General features: G+C 40.5%; 1 protein-coding gene across 21 annotated transcripts in view; it reads left to right on the forward strand.

The window, feature by feature from the left end:
* Window positions 1-523: 523 nt before the first annotated feature.
* The window catches only part of celf4 (CUGBP, Elav-like family member 4), an 890875-nt gene continuing 868402 nt past the window's right edge, over window positions 524-22996 (forward strand). For 13 of the 21 annotated variants that reach the window (XM_067992843.1, XM_067993248.1, XM_067992506.1 and 10 more), the window contains exons 1-2: window positions 605-788; window positions 2698-2780. In XM_067992843.1, the coding sequence (XP_067848944.1) occupies window positions 605-788; window positions 2698-2780 (267 nt within the window). Of the gene's footprint in view, window positions 789-2697; window positions 2781-22996 lie in introns of all 21 variants that reach the window. The other 8 variants (XM_067991773.1, XM_067992593.1, XM_067991859.1 and 5 more) reach the window with 1 other exon arrangement.

A 22996-nucleotide genomic window follows, 5' to 3' on the forward strand; every position in this document is an offset into this window, starting at 1 on the left:
GTTCCCAGATCACACGCTTTCTAAGAATGACTCCGGACCTCTGCACACAACATTCAACCAAAAAGGAAAATACAGGAAAAAGCAAGTAAGTGGCCAGAAATAGTCAGGATATCACATATATTATGCTATACTTTCAACACTTTCACAATTTCATTTCTATTGCATTTCGCCAGTGATCCTGATTGCAAATAATAATAAAAAAAAACATGAAATCATTGTTGTAAAAAGCGCTTTTTGTTGCTTCCTTTTATTTTTGTAGTAAAGAGCGAAGGGATTTATTATATCAAGGAAGAAGAAAAAAAATCGAACGTGCGCAAGCTGGCTTTTTATGGCTGGATTATGGAAGCTACCACTGTCTGGGGTTGTGGTGTATATTAATAAAGAAAGAGAGAGAGAGAGAGGGGGGGGGGGAGGCTGATTCATCCACCCCGGGTCTGAGCGGACCTTGAGCCGATCCAGACTGTTTAAACGGCGGAGTCAATGTAAAGGAAAGTTGCCTGACGTCACGCAGTGTGGGAGAAAGATGGCCACGTTAACGAACGGCGTGCAGCAGCCAGCAGACAGCCTCAACAACAACAACCAGATCAGCACTGCCAACGGGCCTATGAACGGACTCAGCCACAGCCAGAACAGCACCATCCCCATGAAGGACCACGACGCCATCAAACTTTTCATCGGCCAGATCCCCCGCAACCTGGAGGAGAAGGACCTCAAGCCCCTCTTTGAGGAATTTGGCAAGATCTACGAGCTCACGGTGCTGAAGGATCGCTTCACCGGCATGCACAAGGGTCTGTATACATTCAGCAACACTCTTTACTGTTCTCAGAAAGCAACTTAGGGCTTTCCCAAGTCAGTGCAATCTGAGAATGTCTTTTGTTTGTTTGTTTGTTATGATTTTAATGCTGGAAGGTCTAGCCAGCTAATGCTGTGGTGCTGAAGGATAGCGTTACTGCGTGAAACACCAGCTCGTTTTCTATACTAAAAAAAACATTTTAGCGTTTGTAAAGAACACGAGCGATCTGTGATTTTTTTAAAAAACTGATGGGTGCTGAAGGCAATGCTTTACTCGGCTTCTTCTCTGTACACTTTGCACGGAATGAAATAACTTAAAGATTTCAAAGCTCTCGGTGAACAGTGTAGTGGTCTGTCTCCGCCACCCCCTCGTTTCTTTTTATGTGTGTGTACATATTTAGTTTTTTTTTAAAAAAAGAAAAGCTCCAACGAGTTAATAGTACTGAAGAACAGCTCTCCTGACTCGAGTTAACAGTTTACACCTGCAGCCTTCTTTGTCAAAATAAGACAACTTTTTGTTTTAATGATTTGGAAGACTTGGGCGGGGGGTTAGCCGCGATTGAAACTATATGAGGGGGTTCACTGATGTTGCTAAACGCCAGATTTACAAACATACACACACACACACAGAGGAATAATAACTTACAGGATTTGTAGTCGTGATTTTAAAAGGCGAAATAACCCAGCTGCTGCTGCTGCTGTGATATGGAGAAAAGCACACAAGGGTGTGCAGGTGCACAGTCAATCTGCGTGTTGGAGAGAGAGGGAGAGAGAGGGGGTAAGAGTAAGATATGAAAAGGGCCTTGGGTTATCTGTAATTTAAAATGCAATATTTATGAGCTCACCGGCCGCATTCACAGACGCGGATAAGACTGCATGCTATTTTCAATAACCTGGATTGAAATACAAATGATATGAGTGATGTGATTCCAAACGCTCGTTCTTTAAGCTTTAGATAATAATTATTTACTGATCATATTAAGATTGCCAGCTGTACTTTTTTTTCCAATTTAAGAAATTTAAAAAGGTATAGTATCCAATTTTTGTTCATGTCTGGTCGGAATATTAGACTTTGATTTATTTCTATATCATGCTGCTATTTCTTTTTAGAAATAAATTATTTACGCGTCCACTGCAAATAAGCTAGGTCTGTGGCCGAGAACTCTTTACATAGCACCCCCCTAACCCCCGCCCCTTCGCTGTGCCCACTCTATACGCCTGGTTTGGGAGCTGCAGAGTTCTAAGTTGCTGGGGGTGTGCTCTGCATCAGCAGTGACAACTCCTGCGGGTTAACTTCCACTGTCAGACCACATATTGCACTGTGCAGACAGCACAGACTTCTGATAATACAAAGATAACTGTCGCAGCCTCAATACTTAATGTTAAGGATCGCGTCTTCTGCCATAGAATTGTATCCAGCATCTCTTTTAATGAAATAAAATATTGCTCCAAATGTGGACTGAAAGTACTAATGCATCTCTAAGAGTAAACACAAATATGAGTACTGTGTGCTGCGTTGGACCTATGTTTGAAGTTACACATAACGTGCAATTTGTACCTATATTGAAGTGTGATCTTGGAATTAAATATTATCCTTTCATAAAGTCATGGTGTCTTTACAATCCACTGTTCGGGTATTGACTATGCAGGACGACTTCAATTTTCAAAATAAATGTACCAATATATTCCAAATAAAGCCTGGTTAATGATATAAGTCGACAATATTAAGGTGATTTAGTCAGAAGCACATTACTGATCCTGACACCAGCTTGCATGTACCAACATTGGATTGTTGGAACAATAAAAACTAAAATCATTTTGATCTGTTTTGAAATAAGAAGCGACAGCAAAATTATATTCACAGTGCTTTTGTATACTATGTTTCTTTTTTAATTAAATAATTAGGTTGTGCCTTCCTAACGTACTGTGCCAGGGAATCTGCTCTGAAGGCCCAGAGTGCATTGCATGAACAGAAGACATTACCTGGGGTAAGTTCAAGAAATTCTTTCAAGTTTTCTTACCTCGGTGATGGATCCGAGCCATTACCTCTCCCGTACAAAGAGTTGCCGCATCTCCTCAGGCGCTGTTTAGATTTTTGGTAATAAAACTTTAAAATGAAAGTCGTTCATCGTATTATTGGCAGTTGTATGCTTTATTTATTTATTTTAAATTGTATGGGGATGCGAGAGATTCCAACTTGGTGCGGCTTTAAGAGAGAGAGAAAAGTGGTTTTATCAATAAGAACCAAAATGACTATCGTGTCACAGACCTGTGACCTGTGTCATAGGCAGTCTTTAAGTAGCCGTCTTGGTATATATTTGAATACTATGTATATATAGGTGGAGTTACATGACAGCTTTTAAAAGGGGGGATATTCAGGTACAGATGAGCAGCTTTAGACAATGAGCCACGTGGATGACAATGGACATGTTATTTTCTTTCAAAGGGCTGCGACTGTCTCCCCTTGACAGCCCTGGGTGTTTTTTGTTTAGATCTCGCTAAGGAAAGCCTGTAGTGTGATTATGGACATTTTAAGAGTGGCTTTCAAAAGTCATTTATGCAATCAGCTGTGATATCCTCTCTCATCGATTAATTTTGCTGCTCGAAATACATATTTTATAACAAGCTGACAAATTCAAGCAGGCGTGTTACAAACCAGTGCGGTTTGGGGCTGGGAGGTAACTCGGGGCCATGAATTCCTTGCAAGAACGATCTGCGCCTGATTATCGTCCCATATCTTTTTTCCCCAGTAATAATTGGAGGGAAACGTAAGATTTGAATATTTTGAGCACCAGCCTGTAGAACTCCGTCAAACCCTTTGATTCTTCTATTCCGTGCTTTAATCAGCCCCATGCTTCCCCTCCCTGCCCCTCCCGCGATGCCTGTCACAAGAAGATCAATATATATTTTATGTACATCTGTATGGATGAATGATAAAGAATGGTGTTTCATGCGGAATAAGATGTATAAATTACAAAGGGCAAAACTGTATTAGGGTTATTCCCAGCAGACTGGCAATAGGGGGCGGCAGGAGGGGGGATTGCGATTGAAGTTTTTAGATTAATAACATCCGCGTGCCACCTCTGATTCAATCTGGGTTTTCACTGCGTTTGTATTTCTACACATATATTTTTAATCAGTAGCGAGTCAGAGATTTATACTTGGAAGCTGGCAGTGAGAATCGTTATGCATTCAGTGTGTAGCCACCTACTATCATGGGGCTGTGTGGCTTTTGTTAAGACTTATTATCATACAGAAGCCTTCAGCTTTCCCATGGCCTACTTCATTCCCATTGTAGAGATGTGTTTAAGGCAACAGCTGTCACCGCTATGCAGCAGCCCTCCAAGTCAAAAAAAAAAGACCCCCTCCTTATTTATCCTCCTCATCGGCTGTAATAGTCTGTTATTCTCAAATCTTCGCAAACCTAATCACATTTGAAGGGGGGTGGGGTTGGGGAGGGGAGGAGGTTCGGCCACCGGGCACTTCACTGTTATATTGTTAGGCCAAATTATTAGTTTACACAGTAATTGGTGGCCATTAGGCACAAATAATTAAGACCCCCAAAGACCAATCTTTGCATGTGCACGCATGTGTGTGGGAAAAGAAAGCTGCACCGCCCTTTTGTGTACTTTCAGCTGTCATCCATTTTTTAAGACAAACCAAAAATATAATCTGGCAACATTCTATTTTCGTTAGCATGTTAAAGGTTAACACTAGTACTTTAGAGTGATCAGGATGATGTATCTGTTGTAGATCAGTTGCCGCCCGCTTGTTTACTAAAGCGCCTTTAGAACCATTAATGATGTCATCTTATAGAGCCCACCAACAAATACCGAAAAGCAAAAATACTTCCATTGTGCAGAACAGTTATTGAAACAAAAACACGTTTTCGTTTTCACCAATCTGATAGCATTGAAAGAAGACTGTGGCTTAAAGTTCTAGGTATTTTTAAACTTATAGTGACATATGAAAAAAAAAGAATGAGACAATCGCCTCTAACTTCATTTCTGTAAATCCATTTCCTCGCCACCCAGCAATGTTTGGCTGCTTGGTTGGTTTTGAAGTTATGAAATCAATTTTCAAGTTGGTAAATAAATTATGGGGGAAGGGAATGCTGCAACCTTAAACATCCACAGCTGATATTGTTGACGTCCTGTATGAATGAGACTATGTAGAACAATAGAGGTTTCATTTCATTCGGATTGGGTTTATAGATGATGATGCTCTCAGTCAGCTAGACCTGCTGTAAGCAGTCTGCAACGGACTAGTTTTAAACTTCTAGCGGCTTGCTTGATCTTCATTTGGACTAATCTGGGAACATATGCAATACTGATGTAGGAAAAGGACATCTGACTCTTTGAATAATTTCTTATGCACAGAGCATGTTTGTCAGAAATCTTTTGAGTAGATTTACCATAGAACATTTTGAACTGTCAGCTCACAGAAGAATGTTTGAGATCACCTTTTAACATTAGAAATCTTGTTGCATGGTGTGCACTAGATTATTGACAATAAGACTTTTTATGTAAAGTGAGTGCACGAGTGTCTGTGTGAAAGTGAGAAAGACAGAGCAATAAGAGACTGATTACATGAATTGGAGTCAGTTTGGTCTTTGTTGACCTGCCGGAGACTCAGGGGTATTGTGAAGAATTGCAGACTTTTTTTTAAAGCCAGCAAGAATGTCCAATGGGAGGTGCAAGATGTGTGCAAGAAATGTGTGCTGGGATGATTACACATGTTGTTCCATCTGAGTCGGAGAGAGCGAGCGAGCGAGCACTTACACTTCCTCATTATTGTCTATTGAATGGCTGAAGCTGAAAGTAATGAGATGGAGCTTAATAAGGAAATGCTTCCTTTCAGAGGATGAGAGTTGTGAGCCTGCTGTATCTGCCATGTCTCATTAACAGGCTGCTGCAGAGCACATGGTGTCGCACAATAATGAGAGTTTTGGGGGTGGGGGTTGGAAGTGAGCATGCTGCACTCTAGAGATATCTCTTTTGTGTTGCCAAGCATTTAAGTTCATTCCCGAGCAGACACCTGGCACAGATAAAAAGAGGGAATACAAAAAAATGGATATTAGAAGACCAGGCAGCACAGCAGTGAAACATGTATCATGTTTGTTCTGCATTCTATCTTCAGGTTCTCGTTCCAGTGATGCCTGACACTAAGATTTTATTACCCAGCAATACATTAAGTTTTCCAATCCCTGACTATACTACCGGATGACTTGGTTTTGCACTGGATGGAATGCTCAGCCTGAGCAGGAAAAACTGGCATGTACCATCCTGCCCTCTTCAATGGGCTTTACATCAATTCATCTAAAAATATGATAGACATCATACTCCTCCCTTCTAGGAAGACAGCAATACAGAGAAAGGTGCTAAGAAGGGGAGATAACTAATAGAAAATTTTCTTTAGCTATAAAGGGGTTTTTGGAGGTCAAACAAAGGATGGTCTAACTAATCCCTGAGGGTAACATACCTTCTCGTAGTGATGGAGGATTACTGTCAGTATTGGAATATTGTGGTACAAAGATATTTGGATCAAGGTAGAATCATAGGTCTGTCTCTTGATTTGGTTCATGTGGAAAGTTCCTGATCCCAAAAGATTAGTTTGCTCAGATTGAATCTTCTTTGCAGATCCAGCAAAGACAAGGGCCAGCTTAACATCATAGAAGTATTGCTGGAAAGAAGGCTTATACTAGCTTTACATTTGGTGTCAAATGAATAGCAGAGGAAAATTAATCCGTCACATAAAGGAATACAATATGGTCTGCATATGTATATATATATTCATACATAAAATATAAAAATGCACACACATACATATAGATCGTGAACTTTTTGTAACTTGCATTATTGAATAATTTTACAAAGTTTCAACTGTAAGTTGTGATGAGCAAATATCAACATCAATATCAATGCAATAGACTGTATCAACAATAATATTCACAATATGTTTCCTGATGTGTTATAGTATTGGGCTTCAGCATATCATAATATATCTTAATTACCATTTGCCATGACAATGATTATGACCATCTGCTAATTCTGTCTGAGCCTCATATGTGTATGAATAAAAAAGTATTAAGGAAGCACCTAGCGATGGATGGAACAAAACTTAAAGTCAGACAACGAGCAGCAAAAATAAGAAAAATATGTGATAAATGAAAATGGCAGTTAGATTATGAAAACATATGGAAGGAAAATAATGTAACTTTGTTTCATATAATATCTGATGAAAGAACATAAAGAATTTGGCTAGTTATCAAATTGAAACAATGAATAAAATAGAAGCTGGTATCACTGTCAATTTAACAAATGATACACAGGTTATCTAATGTTTATGCCAACGTAATAAGAAAGATTGGTTATCCAGCTACATGGTGACATCAAAGCTCTTACCCTCAGCATTTTTCTAAACATTAAGATAAAAATAATTTATTCTTTTACACCAAATCTTTCATGAAACAGTTGTCTTGTATGGTCTGATGTAAAACTATATCATAGGAAAGCTAACTTTTATTTTAATGAACAACAGATCTGGATGTTTTACTTCTTTAATAAGAGAAAGCTGTAGAAATCTGTGCCTACTGTACACCAAAACTGAGATGAAGGCTATTTTTTCATACTCACTTTCTTCTTTTTCTTTCTTGTTTTCCCTTTCTCCATTCATTCCCTCATTTTTGTACGTGCTATCACCAAATTTTAAAGTTATTTGATGACTCATCCACAAGATTTGCTTGATAATCCCTTCATATGATCTGTTTGACCACACTCCATGTTATCTGACTGATAATTTCATCCACACAGTGTGCCTGACAACTGTTCCATGTTTTCTGCCTGATATTTCACAATGGTATGCTTAATAACCTTCCATGTTTTCTGCCTGAAACTTTATTCACACAGTATAAATGATACCCTTCATGTTATCTGCCTGATAACCTTTCCATGTGATCTGCTGACAGCCCCTCCACATTATCTGCTTAATTACCCCATTCACAGTGCGTCAAATAGCACCTCCATGTGATCGGCTTGATAGCATTCCATGTAATTTGTCTGATAACCTCTCCATGTGATCGGCATAATAACCTCTTCAAGTGATCTGCTTGACTAAGCCTCCATATGATTTGTCAAATAGTACTTCCAAGTTATCTATCTAATAACTTTCCATATGATATGTCAGGTAACCCCTCCATGATCTGTAGAATCTCACCTCCATAATCTATCTGAAAACCCCGATGGGATCTGTGTGAGAAACCCAGTGTGTGAACAGTTTGATGGCTCTCATAAAACCGACTCAGTAACTCTTCCATGCAACAGCCATAATAAGCCTACTATGAGCCGTAAAGGATAGAATATTTTCCATAGTAGTTATTTTCCCCAGTACCTATGTTCCTCACAATGTAACATGTCTCATAAACATTAATAGAATATAATATAAGAAATAAATAAGTAAACACACAGCTAAAGTAACAAAGTAATAACAAATACATATCTCCCCACGTTCCTGGCAATTTGATGTTACCCCAGTGCAATGTGAGTGGCAATGTAAAAACATTAACCTATAACTATCCTAATAATAATTTTAGGCCTTTATTGAAATTTACATAATAGTTTTATCTTTATATAAAATTACTGATAATATGGCAGAGTGGCTTACTATTAATGAGCTGAACTATTGTCATTGGTCACTAGAAGTCTGATTCCTTCCATCTGCAGCAGCTTGTGATAACAGCCCTTATAGTCCTTCCACTGGGCTATTAATGTACCCAGAAGGAACAATAGATGACTGGGAGCTTGTCATGAGTTATGGGGTTTGGCTGACATAAACTATGAGCGGAAAGCTTGAATAGCTTATGTAGTCATCCAAAACGCAACATCATTACAGTCTTGAACAGAGTTCCAGTATCTGCATTATTTTAGTGTTCCACTGGATCTCCTGCAGTGTTGCTCAACAGCCTGAGGAGTTTGGGCCAGGTGTAGTATAAGGGTGACTACCAGGTTTAGATTTGGCATGTGCAAGTAGCAGGACAGGACGTTGGGAAGATGGGCTGAAATAATTGTGCTCCTGCCACCATTTTCCGATGCAAGACCCTGCTAAGGAGCTGGCCCTGCGCTGAGCTTTGAACATGCCGAGGCCTTACAGGCAGAACCTTTGGGTGGGCTCCGTCTGTCCAACAGCCAGACAAAGGGGGGAGAAGATTAACGGGGCCATCCATTTTACAGGGAGGGATCCCTTTAGAGCATTAATCTTCAAGTTTACCAGGGTCTATGTCTTCCATTACTGCTGGCAGGTTTTTCCTTAAGGCACTCTTTATTTGGCTCCTGCATTTCGCCGTGTGGCTCCACAGCAGCTGACAGGAAAAAGGGCTATTTTGAAACATTATGGCACTACTTCAGTGTGATAATAAGGTCACCCAAAAGAAAGAGAGGGTTTTCCTTAAATAGTAATGCTCCATTGTCTACATATCTAACACTCCTTTATATACTATATGCAAATAAACCCCTGGAGTACAGGATGTGCTTTTCAGCTTTCAAAATATTTTTAGCCACATGCATGTGCAGAAAATGCTGAGTAAATTTTTAATGAGGAGCAGTACCAAATAACATTTAAAGAGCTGACTGGTGTTTCCCAGCAGGATTGCTTTTTCACATTGCTCTCTGCATAAACTATTTTTTTTCTAAAAAAGGTTGCCTTTAAGAAGCGTCACTACAGCCTTCAAAGCGTTAAATTTGCGCAGCTGTGCTGTAGATAAAGCAGAGATGAAGGAAAGAAAGAAATGACTGAAAGGGAGAAAATGATACATTACAGATGGATACAAATAATACATCCTGCTTCATGTAAACACACAATAGCAGGTGCAGTGAATATGAACTGCTGTGTCAGAGAAACGAATTGTGACTTGTCAGTAATGACATACTCCATCTTCTGAGAGTGAAGGTAATGCCACCTGTTAGATAAGGTTGCTCGAACAGTCCGGTATTTCTAAGCAGGAGAGCACTGGACTACCAAACCCATGGGGTGAGGTTTTTAGAATCACAGTCTTGGCCAACCCTCTATTCCTGCCTAAACCGTCACAGGAGCAGTATTCATGGGTGGAGCACTGCCTGGCAGTACAGCACAGGAAAAAAATACACACGAGCCCCCACCTGCAGGAAATGCAAACTCCATTTGCTTATTACAAACAGCATAAACACTGGCATGGATCAGGTGGGCCGAATGGCCTGTTTCTGTGCTGTAAATTCTGTGTAATTATGAAATGTAATTGAGAGATTTGTCACAGGACTACTCCACCTCCCCACCCCAAAGGCAAAAGGGAAGACTGCAGTTTAGGGGTCCGATTCAAAGAAAAGATGAGGGGAAAAGATAGTTGTTTATTTTTACGTTTGGAGTCAGAGCGAAGGGGAAACATGGGAGACTAATTAGTGTCCGCAGCGCAGTTCAGCTCTGATCTGGGAATAGAAGTGATTGGGAAATCTCAGTGCATTGGTTAAGGGGAGCTGTTTAAACAAAGGTTTAAAAAGAAAACATCACTTTTCCTGGTGAGAGACGTGGACTATAATTAATGACTCAAGTAGCATAACCTTTGACCTAAAGTCTCGTGGATAAAGGGCACATATAGATGAATGAGCGTACTAGTGTAACTCAGCAGGGCTTTATGCTCATGTACTTGTTTAATATAAGAATGTGGAGCCTTGATGGGTATTTCAGTGCAGGAGGAGGTTCTTAAAGAGAATAAGGTGCACCTATTATGCAAATTCTATAAAATTATTGAATTGGTCCCTTTAAACAAATGTTGTTATTAATAGGATACCAGCATATTAGAGCAAACTAAAGCATTTGGTAACATCACATCATAGTGTAGATTCCTAAAAATGTTCTCTGATTTAACGTAACCTCTAATAGAATATCTACTTTTTTATTCCAAAGCTATAAAAATCAGCCCCAATTATAATACATTCCATTTTATGTGACAATTGCTTTTGCGGCTACCAGAGCAGAGGGTCTACACAGAAAATTAACACTATTAATATAAATAATTGTTTTATTATTCTGTCTTCAAACATTTTAAATATTTTACACTGCTTTTACTGAGTGGTTTCTGATCTGTAAATAAAAATGCTTTGCCCGATCTCAGCTAGGCTGTGATAGAGCACCGCCAGAAGGCAGACCGGGAGGGTGGATCCAGTGTGTTCTAACTCAGGGGAGAGGAGCGAGAACAAAACTGAAGTATGGCTCGTATCAGCCTAACACTGAACAGACTTCCCAAAAAGCTCATAGCCCAGACCATTCAACTCCCATCCACAGTATAAACCGGTACCTGTTGTAGGTGTAAATTCTCCTGTTTTTTTTAATTGCTTCTTGATTTTAAACACTGGTCACAACTTTCAACAAAAGCATACAGGCTTCCAGCAAACGCTATCAGTGTCTGTGCATTAGAGAGCGAAGAAACAAAAAAATGTAAAATGAAACAGGCAACTAAAGCATGAACACAGATTATTGCTCTAAATTATAACTATTATGGGTATACATCTATCTGAAACTTTCTGAAATATGGAAATGTAACTTAAAATAAGTTATTAAAAAAACAGCAGCATATTTCTTTAAGATATTTGAAAATAAAGATAACATTTTGTGTCTAGAATTTTTTGAAATAGGAGAGTTTTTTTAATAATTTGTCAAATATTTTATTTTGGATCCTGCTGCCTTCCATACAGAAGGGCATTAGCAGCCCAGGGGTGGAGTGGGGGGCAGGAGGTAAGAGGAGAGGACTGGAAAAGGAGAACAATAAAATTCAGTAGAAGATTAGAATTAAATAGAGAATTTTCTGAAAATGCAGAGCCACTGAAGAAGGAAAACAGTTTACTGCTTCGATGAGACCCTTCATGACAGCAAGATTAGAATATGAATTTCTCTCTTACACTGTAAGATGTCGAGTATAACATACATTGTTTTAATACCATAATTTTTTGGCATACAAAACACAATGAAGAACGTACTCTTTTTCCAAAATTAAAAAGAAACCATAGTGTTTCATAAAACAATTAACAGTTATTCAGCTGTAAATTTAGCATATTATAATTTTAGAATAAATAGTATTAAAATACATTTGGAAAATTGTTTTTAGCTGAGTCCTATGAATTCAGCCGTTGCTCTTTGTCCCTTCATCCCTCTCCTGTAGGGTATTTCATATGGTGTGCCGCAGTCCGGAGCAACATACTGTGCTCTCCATTATTTGAAAACCACAGCAAAGGGAGCAGTTGCTCATTCCACTCTCGTGTGTTCCATCTGAAGCCTTGTGGTAATATTCCAAAACCAATGCTGCTGAATTAGGTTCTTAAACCTCCCAATATAACAGCAACACTCAAAAATTCATGCTTTGGGTATGTCCTTTGCAGTCTGCTACATACAAATGCACTCCATCATATGCATAAGATGCAGACTGATTGAAATAATTACAACATGGATAGAATATTTGAAACTGGCTCTGGGCTCATGAACACATTTGTATGATTCTCAGGTACAGGACACAATTAAAATAATGATTCCATGCAAATCACATTTGCAGACCATGTGTGGGGTGAAATTCCTCCTGCCGTTTTGTACTGTTGCTGACTTTTCTGCCTAAAATACTGACAGGTAGAATTTCGCCCCCTTGGTTATTAAGGTGACGCTGTTTGTATTAAACAAAAATCCCGAACTCCAACAACCACATACAGTCTCCAGCATGGATCATTGTTAGCAATAAGGAGTGGGAACCTGGCTAATTTTGCCCCCAGGCCTATGTGAGGGCTGCTGAGGCCAGTTATTGTGCGCTTACTGCCACCCAGTCGAGATCTGCTAACTCAGCACAGATTGAGGATCAAACCTGACACCTTCCTGGTCTGTATGGCTTAGTACCACACTGCACAGTGCATTAATTTACTGAGCCTGATGTGGACCTCTGAGAATGTATTATTTGTTCACTTTAAACTGAGGAGTATTGAAACAAATGGCAGCTTTCTTACAGAGCATTTCTTACTGAAGATTGAAGGTAAGCTGTAGTATTTACAGTCAGGATTCAATGCTAATTGTATCAGCAACTTCCAAATAAGAATGCATTTTTAGTACAGTAGCCTCCAAGCAAAAATACACTTTACAACTCTCTTATGCCCTTTGGCAGTGGTTAGACATCAGTCTATGTTTAAGATTTTCTTACCACTGGCATCATTCCCATGTTTTCTGGGTTTTGCATCTGTCCAGTGTGTGTTGGTGTGAAAGGACATAATTTAATATTCATTCATTCATATTGAAGTATACAGCAGTGCCTATGTCCATATGCAAATGATATTATAATAGGAATGTTGGCATACATTAATGTCTCAGGCCTAATCTTCTAACCTGAACCATGGAGTATTAAGGGATGCCACTAATAGGTCATGAGGCCAGTTAACCTTCCCGTTCCATGTCACTATTTTTCAATATTAATATATTTTCTAAAACAAGAAATACAAGCTTCCCTAGTGGCTCTAAGTCCAAATAAGTGACTATGGGTTGAGTAGAGGAATGGGTTTGGCTATGATTTTCCCCTCATGTTAAAATTGCCTGATGATATCTAGGTACATACATGAAGAATGGCCAAATGGCCAAAGAACCAGAGTTCTAGCATCACCCGTAGAACTGTGTCCCAGCACGAGTCACCACCTTCAGGAGACGAAGGGATAAAATTAGGAAATGAAAGGACAACAGCTTTACCTCAATCAGAACAACTCACTTCTTTTATGCCAAAAATTCTGTTTGGCATGATAGTATTGGTGTTTCACCTCCCACTTTCCAGTCCTGCAGCAGTAAACATAAACCCCCCATTTACACCAACATAAAATTACTAGACATGACTTCAAAAAGTATTCAAAGCACAATCTGTTACCACATGTAATCAGGTGCCCTGATCTGTTGGCACTGGAACCCACCATGATCACCTATGGCATGAAGTGTACTCTCACTGTACTCCACTATCAGGGTTAAAGAACAGCTGCACTTTTATGGGTAAATGCCTTCCTATTATAGTTAGCTTCTGTCTGTGTTTGATTGAGTGATGCTGCTGTTGTCAGGAATTTATAAAGAAAGAACTTGCATTTATACAGTGCCCTTCATGACCTCAGAACATCTCTAAGTGCTTTACAGCCAATGAAATATATTTTTAAAGTGTAGTCTCTTGTAATGTAGACTACTGGACACAAGTGTGGGGGGACCCATTTTGTTGTTATGAAAGAGTTGCACCTGAAAGGTCCTTTGCATTATTCAAAACTCCCAGGAATGTTGTGGATCAAGATACACTGTGGAGAAAACTAGTCAGCTGCATTGAAATATGACCAAAAATTAACCAAACCAATATCTGACCTCGCACACTCCCTGTCAGCAATGGGCTAGAATGTTGGAATTTATAGCTGGAACAATGAAATACAAGTTATCAGGAGGCAATATAACGCACTAATCAAGCCACACTTGGAATAATGTGTACATATGTGTACATGTGGATGTATATACACTAGGAAAAGTGCAGAGGAAATTCCAAAAATGATCCCAACTCTAAAGACAATGAGCTATGAGGGAAGATTAGAAAACTGTACTGTGAACGACCAGAAAAGTATTGAATTTAGCCTCAGCAGGAGTTCATCCTCAGAGAGAATTCAGCATTGAGGTGTAGCTGGGCATGAGTTTTTTCTATTATTAATACCTGTGGATGCTGTAGATGTGGTTGCTGGATCAATTGAAATTTTCAAGACTGAGATCAGTAGATTTTTATTAGATAAGGGTATCAAGGGATAGAGAACAAAGGCAGGTGAATGGAGTTGAGGTACAGATCAGCCACAATCCAATTGAATAGCGGAACAGGCTAGAGGGGCTGAATGGACTATTCTTGTTCCTATATTCTTAAGTGAGTACATTGAGTTTGATCTTTGCAAGAGTTCAATGTTGGTGAGAGCTCAGGCTAACACTGTCTGCATTTTTTAAGTTATGCGCAAGAGGATTGCAGTGCAGGGAATCTTTGTGATGTGTTTGGAGTGCGATACGTAGGTTATCATGGACCCTCAGTATATCCAGGGGCAGCACATTAGCACTGTCAGAATATTGAATCTCTGGAGCAGAGGATCGCCGTGCTTGATCAGCAATTGTCCAAAACTCCGCAGCAACAGTGAGAATGAGGCGTTTCTGGATCATACTCTCCAGAATGTGATCACCCAAGGAGTAGTGCTAGACAATTCAGGACACAGGGATAGTGTAGAAAGAGAGCAGTGAGTGACCATCCGCAGGGGCAGCAGAGGGAGACATGACTCACAGATGCAAGAAATCCATGAGTTATTGGAACTATTCAATAGAATGCGTAATGTTGGATAATTATGAGGTGGGCAGTGATAGTGACTCTAAACAGGGTGGTTCTGTGCAATACTGGAGCACCATGGAGCAAGGGACTACCCAATGGGGTGAGAGGCAGGTAGACTACAAGAATAAAAGAATGGTCTTAGTGAGAGATTCTACACTCAAGGGGTTAGATAGTCTTTTTTTTTGCAGTCGTGACTGAGACTCCAGATGATATGTGAAGGATATCACAGGTCAGGTAGAAAATCTTGTGGATAGCAGCCAAACATTGTGGTCCACATTGGATCCAATGACATAGATAGCTGCATGTTTGATATCCGGCAGAGAGGCACTAGATTGAAAAACAATGATTCCAGTAATATTAAAAGTAAGACTCTGAGCCCACATCTGAAGAGTAAGCTCAAAATAACAAATGCTTTGGGCCAAATGCTCATCACAATATGCTTGTGCACAAAAATGGGATGGGAGGGGGGAGGAGATATGGCTATTTTCAAAGAAAAGATTTTAACTTCAAGTGCTCAAGCCCTGAAATGAATATTAAAAATCCATACATTTGAGAAGCATCAGCTTTAGAGTGCCATTTCAGTTCTGGTTTATCTGTACTGGTAGATGGGAAAGCCTTTTCCAGAAAATTGCTACTTTCACCAGTTTTCTTTTTTTTTCGAAGTTATGTGTTCCAACCTTCTTTTAGACACCCTATACTGCATACCACACACTAGGTGAAGTAGCTAATAGGTGACCTCCTCCCAGCCCTTTGGCATTGCCTTTCTGTATTTGACCCTACAGTGACTTTTTCACTGATTATCCTAGTGGGGAATTGCCTAAGCTTTCGTCACTCCCTTCCTGTGATGCTATGGCTAAGGCAGGAAATGTTTCACACTGGTAGACTTGTGGACTTGGCCCAACATTCTACCATCCCACAACTTTGATGCACTTATTTCATTAGTTTAACTGCATTCCAAATGTACTGTGCACATGTAAGACTGTGACAAACCAGCTCTTGTCTGTACCCAAAGCTTAGCCAAGAGAGGGGGAAAAACCCACTAAATGTAGGGACCACAGGGTAGACATCAGTCCTCGTTGTGCCATTTTCCTGAAAAAGTCTGACGTTATATTGACCTCAGCCGATTTTCAGGCAACCGGAACTGTCGCCTTGCATATGCTAATGAGGGACCTAAGGCCTGTTTTAGGACCCCTCTGAGAAATTGGGCTGCACTAAGTGGAGCAAGCGTCGGGATTGCCTCCAAAATGGTAAGTTTAAATTTTGTAAAAGTATTCATCTCCATCGCACTCCTGACGGACGCTGCCAGCCTTGGTTGACCCCTTCCTGCTGACCAACCCCCCACCCTCCCCCAAACCCCAGCACTTACCTGAGGGCTGAAATTCATGTATTGCCTAAATTATTGGAGTGAGGTCGAGGGCCCTATTTTGGGCTGGCCACAGGCCTCCTTGTTGGGCGCACGCTGCCCAAGCAGTGCTGATTCTGGGTCCGAAAACGGGACCAGATGAATAAGTAAAATACAATGTTCACATCTTCAGTATATGGTCTGGAACTCTGGGGACAGAAAATTAAGCATAAGAGTGCCCATGACCATGTGCTACAGAATGAAATTGTAACTGCAAAGGCGTATACTGCAAAGATGCCCGATTACTATTATGGATTAAAACTTCATCTATAAATCAAGGTGAGCTGCACTTAATTTCTAACATCAGCAGCTTTGCTCAGTTGGATGAAAGAAAGGAAAAAAATAATAATAACCCTATCTGTAGTGACCTTTCCTTTGGCTTATTCTACTGTAATTAGGATGAAGTTGTCCTTTAATTAATAGTAGAACATGCTCCAAACATATTAAAGAAAGGACGAGTGTTAATGCGCAGAGTGTAATGAAATCAATGGTGGCATTAAAATGGAAATTTTTAGGGAGCAGTTCAATAACATGAAAAATTGTTGAAAGATCATTAATAATGGAAAAAGCAGTGAGTATTTTTCTTTGCTTAGTAAGTGGCAGTGGATCATGAGTTTTATACAGTACTTGATTTTGGAAACCAGAGCACAAAGTCTTTCTAAAATAGGCCTAAAGTTCAAAACATAATGACACCTTGCAAGGAAAGAACTTTCAGAGTGCTGCACTACAAGCAGAAAATGCAAAAAGTGCACAGTAGGTCAGTCAGCATCTCAAAGAGAAAAGATAGGTTTGTGTTTTGGATGTAGTTCCCTCCTCACAACAAGATTAAAATATGATTTTTTTCTTTTCTTTAGGAGGTAAGATATGCAATATGTTATGCTTTGTTCTTAATGTGTAATTTTTTTGTCAAGCAAAATTTGATGAAAAACCATGTGTAGCCTTCATCAGAACACTCAGCTGAAAAATAACTGTCCAAAGTAATTATTGTCATTCGTTCTGAAGTTACAGCATGATTGCTTAATTGAACAGTTGGATAGGGCCTATTTTGTTTTTTCAAACAAAAAAATAACTGTTCAATTAAGCAATCATGCTGTAACTTCAGAACGAATGACAATAATTACTTTGGACAGTTATTTTTCAGCTGAGTGTTCTGATGAAGGCTACACATGAAACATTAACTTATCTCTTTTGTAGTAGATGCTGACTGACCAGTTGTGTATTTCTGCTATTATTTAAAAAAATTCCACCATTAACATTTTATAAAATCTCTATTTTCAGAATTCTCGGTTTTCAATTTTTAGCTCTTTGAAGTTTACAAGTCTTAAAAAAAACAGCAGTGCTCTTTGTTTTTCACACTTCTTTAGAAATATATGTATTTGGGACCTTTGTTCCATTTGGTTAGTTATCCCATCCAGATCCATTAATTCTTTATCCCATTGAAAGCAATCAAAGAGAGGCATAACGCATTGCAGTAGACATTCAAGTTAGCAAGATGTTTTTGAGATATATTACAGTTCTTTTTTATTTCTCCAATCCACCCCCCCCCCCCACCATTTATTTCCCCTCAATCTCTGAAAGCACTGAGTCATGCTGAGGTATGGTTCTTTGGGCACGAGCCTTGACAGTGAGTGATGGCAGGTTATTCAACATTGGTAATATCATAGCTGAGCCCAATCCTATTCTCACCCACTATCTCAAAAACATCTTGCTAACTTGAATGGAAGCATGTCTCCTGCAGTATCTTCATAGCAATCAGGAGCAAGAATGCAAGCTGATTTTTCCTCCCCGACTCAGCAGTACTAAGGAATTAACCTTTCTCCAGCCCCACAACCCACCTGAACTCTCCATTCCTCCGTCTCTGGCCTTTGTGCCAAAACAGTCTGGGGGGAAAAAAAAATTGGATAGGGCCTATTATTGAGCGGGGGTAGCACGATCCGCTATTAGCCCGTGCTCAATGGCCCCTGCGCAAGCAGGACGAGAACTTTGTGAGGCCTGAGGACTTACCTTCAAGCAGCATTCCGAATCGACATTGACGTGAGGATTCAATGCAATTTGCACTTTCCACCAGCAGGGGGAGCCCCAATCTCTTAAAGGCAGGCTGTCTCTTAAAAATCTCTTAAAGGTAGCTGTTATTTGCTGAAAATAACAGCCTGCTGTCTGCACGGAGTCTGAACAGAGATCAGACATCGCACATGCAAAACACAGATGCAGCTCCCGTCCCTATGTTTACAGACTGATGAGTTATGTTAAAACATTGAATAAAGGTTATGCACTACTAAATCCCATTTCCTCCAATCTGCATGCCAGACCTCACCAATCTGCGAGAGTGCATGCACTAAGGTTCTCTGCTGATGCACTGGAGACCATGGTGCAAGAGGTGGACAGAAGGAGGGACATCCTATATCCGCTGGGGGACGGGCAGGAGTCCCTCCAGACATATACCCAAAAGGCAGTGGGAGGCAATAGAGGACAAAGTCAGTGCCAGGCGCACAGCATCATGAACATGGATGTAGTGCAGGAAAAAATTCAATGCTTTGACATGAGTGGTCCAGGTGAGTGAGGTCAACTGTCTAGTGGCGTCTCCTACCAACTGCACCACTAGCCGCATCCACTGCTCCACGAACTACACTGCCCATCACCGACATACCAACAAACCATCAGTACTCAACTCTTCCAATCAGATGCGTCCTCTCACCCTTACACGTTACCACTGATGCAAGCCGCCCACCCACAACTCACAGGCCACACACGTTGGCAGCTATTCAACCATGACAGACACATCAACCAGACACATGTCCCGCTTTCTGCAGGAGAAGGTGGCACATATTAGGAGGCAGCAAGTGGCAGTGGCATATAGCCCATCGAGCCTGTTCTGCCATTCAATGAGATCATGGTTGATCTGTGACCTAACCCACCTTAGCCCCATATTAGCTTGAGGATTGGGAGCATTTTAGAATTCAGCACAGGAGGACCAAGAAATTGATAAAGAAAGGGAAAATAGAATATGAGAGTAAACTAGCGAGAACGGGCTGTAAAAGCTTCTACAGGTATGTAAAAAGGAAAACACTCATAGAGGCAGAGACAGGAGAATTTATAATGGGGAATAAGGAAATGGCAGAGAAATTAAACAAATACTTTGTGACTGACTTCATGGAAGAAGACACAAAAAACCTCCCAGAAATACTAGAGAACCAAGGGTCTGATTAGACCGAGGAACTGAAGGAAATTAGTATTAGTAAAAAAAATAGTACGAGAGACATTGATGGGACTGAAAGTCAATAAATCACAAGGACCTGATGATCTACATCCCAGGGTTTTGAAAGAGGTGGCTATAGAGATAGTGGATGCATTGGTTGTCATTTTCCAAAATTCTATAGATTATGGAACGGTTCCTGCAGATTGGAGGGTGGCAAATGTAACCCCACTATTTAAGAAAGGAGGGAGAGAGAAAACAGGGAACTACAGACCTGTTAGCCTGACATCAGTAGTAGGGAAAATGCTAGAGTCTGTTATAAAGGATGTGATAACAGGACACTAAGAAAATAATAATAGGATTTGGCAGAGTCAACATGGATTTATGAAAGGGAAATCATGTTTGACAAACCTATTGGAGTTCTTTGAGGATGTAACTAGTAGAATAGATAAGGGGGAACCAGTGGATGTGGTGTATTTGGATTTTCAGAACGCTTTCGATAAGGTCCCACACAGGAGATTGGTGAACAAAGTTAGAGCACATGGAATTGGGGGTAATATACTGGCATGGATTGAGAATTGGCTAACAAAGAGTAGAAATAAACGGGTCTTTTTCAGGTTGGCAGACTGTGACTAGTGGGGTACGGCAGGGATCGATGCTTGGGCCCCAGCTATTCACAATCTATATCAATGATTTGGATGAGGGGACCAAATGTAATATTTCCAAGTTTGCTGATGACACAAAACTAGTGGGAATGTGAGTTGTGAGGAGGATGCAAAAAGGTATTAAGGGGATAGAGACAGGCTAAGTGAGTGGGCAAGAACATGGCAGAAGGAATATAATGTGGAAAAATGTGAAGTTATCCACTTTGGTAGGAAAAGCAGAAATGCTGAGTATTTTTTAAATGATGTGAGATTGGGAAATGTTGATGTTCAAATGGACCTGGGTGTCCTTGTACATGAGTCACTGACAGCTAGCATGCAGGTGCAGCAAGCAATTAGGAAAGCAAATGGTATGTTGGCCTTTATTACAAGAGGATTTGAGTACAGGAGTAAAGATGTCTTACTGCAATTATATAGGGCCTTGGTGAGACCACAGCTGGAGTATTGTGTACAATTTTGGTCTCCTTACCTAAGAAAGGATACACTTGCCATAGAGGGAGTGCAACGAAGGTTCACCAGACTGATTCCTGGGATGGCGGGATTGTCGTATGAGGAGAGATTGAGTAGACTAGGCCTGTATTCTCTAGGGTTTAGAAGAATGAGAGGTGACCTCATTGAAACATACAAAATTCTTACAGGGCTCGACAGGGTAGATGCAAGGAGGATGTTTCCCCTGGCTGAGGAGTCTAGAACCAGGGGTCACAGTCTCAGAATAAAGGGTAGGCCATTTAGGACTGAGATGAGGAGAAATTTCTTTACTGAGAGTGTGGTGAATCTTTGGAATTCTCTACCCCAGAGGGCTGTGGAGGCTCAGTCATTGAGCACATTCAAAACAGAAATCGATAGATTTCTAAATATTAAAGGCATCAAGGGATATGGGAATAGTGCAGGAAAATGGTGTTGAGGTAGAAGATCTGACATGACCTTGTTGAATGGCGGAGCAGGCTCGAGGGGCCTAATGGCCTACTCCTGCTCCTATTTCTTATGTTCTTATCCCTTAATACCCTTGATTCATAGAAATCTATCAATCTCAGATTTAGAATTCACAATTGAGCTAGCATCAACTGCCGTTTGCAGAAGAGTACCAAACTCCTCCCACCCTTTGCGTGTAGAAGCATTTCGTAACTTCACTCCTGCACGTCCTGGCTCTAAGTATTAGGCTATGTCCCCTAGTCCTAGTATTCAAGTATAGAAGATTTCCAAAAACAGTTACAAATGTCTCGGCAGCCAGAAGCAATAATCCAGCCAATAATACAGCCAGAAGCAATAATCCAGCCACTAACCTGTAAATCCTGCATTGTCCCTTTAAATAGCGCTGGTGGCGGTTCTCCAGGCACTCTAAGGCACGTTCAGATGGTCGGGGTTAAGACTGGTGTCTATCACTTTAAATCAACGTTGCACACTGATTGTATCCATTTTCTCCTTACTTTACATGCTTCGGGCGTTCGGTATTTGGGCCTGCGCTATCTCCTATACCAAGATGGTGTCTGGCGCACGTCACGCTGGAAATATGCGTGTGCAGCCAAGACGCCATCTTGGATGTTGGAGAGGCCGTGTTGTGCCGAATTTGTAGCCCAATTTAGCGCCCTCTATTCTCAGTTTGCCTCTAATAACTTTTCACCGGGAATTTCCTCAAGGCTCATCCCACTCCACTGCCATAACTTCAGTGGAAAGCCTGTTTACACTGAAACAGAGCTTCCGTCGAAGATGCGGCAGCGGAGGAGGAGAAACCCTCAGAAAATTCCCAGCATTGTTTCTTTCTTCTTTGAGAAATTACTTTTCTGGCTAGTGTTGCTTTCACAATGGGGTAATGTTCTAACATGCTATCACAGAATATTACATTTCATGAGAAAAAATTTTTACACATTGGGTTTTTAAGATCTGGAATGCACGACCTGAAAGGGTGGTGGAAGCAGATTCCATAGGAACTTTCAAAAGGCAATTGGACATGTACTTGAAGAGGACAAATTTGCAGGTTATGGGGAAAAAGCTGGGGTGTGGGTCTAAATTGGACAGCTCTTTCAAAGAGCTGGCACAGGCATAACAGGCCGAATGGCCTCCTTCTGTGCTGTAAGATTTTTCGATTCTGTGGTTCTATGATTCTATGCTCTGTAGTAGTCACAGATGGAAATTTCTATATCTCAGTTGAAGCATTGTGGGGCAGAGTTGCTGTTGCACATTTGATCACCAGGAAGGAATATGCTGCAAGTGAGTCGCCTCAAATCATTCTCACCTGTGTCCCACCAATTATTTTTTTAAATTCAGAAACCTTTGTGAAGGACCAAAGCCCATAGTGCAAGGCAACACCAAGTGTGGAAAAGATGCTGGTGGGGGAGTCTAGAACAAGGGGACATAACCTTAAAATCAGAGCCAGACCATTCAAGAGAGAAGGAATCGCATTTTACATAAAGGGTGGTAGAAGTGTGGAACTCTCTCCCACGAAGCAGTAGATGCTAACTCAGTTAATCATTTTAAATCTGTGATCAATAGATTGTTGCTATCCAAGGGTATTAAGGGATATGGAGCCAAGGCAGGTGGATGGATTAAGGATATAGATCAGCCATGATCTAATTGAATGG

This window comes from Heptranchias perlo, chromosome 1, assembly GCF_035084215.1.
Source record: "Heptranchias perlo isolate sHepPer1 chromosome 1, sHepPer1.hap1, whole genome shotgun sequence".
NCBI lineage: Eukaryota > Metazoa > Chordata > Chondrichthyes > Hexanchiformes > Hexanchidae > Heptranchias > Heptranchias perlo.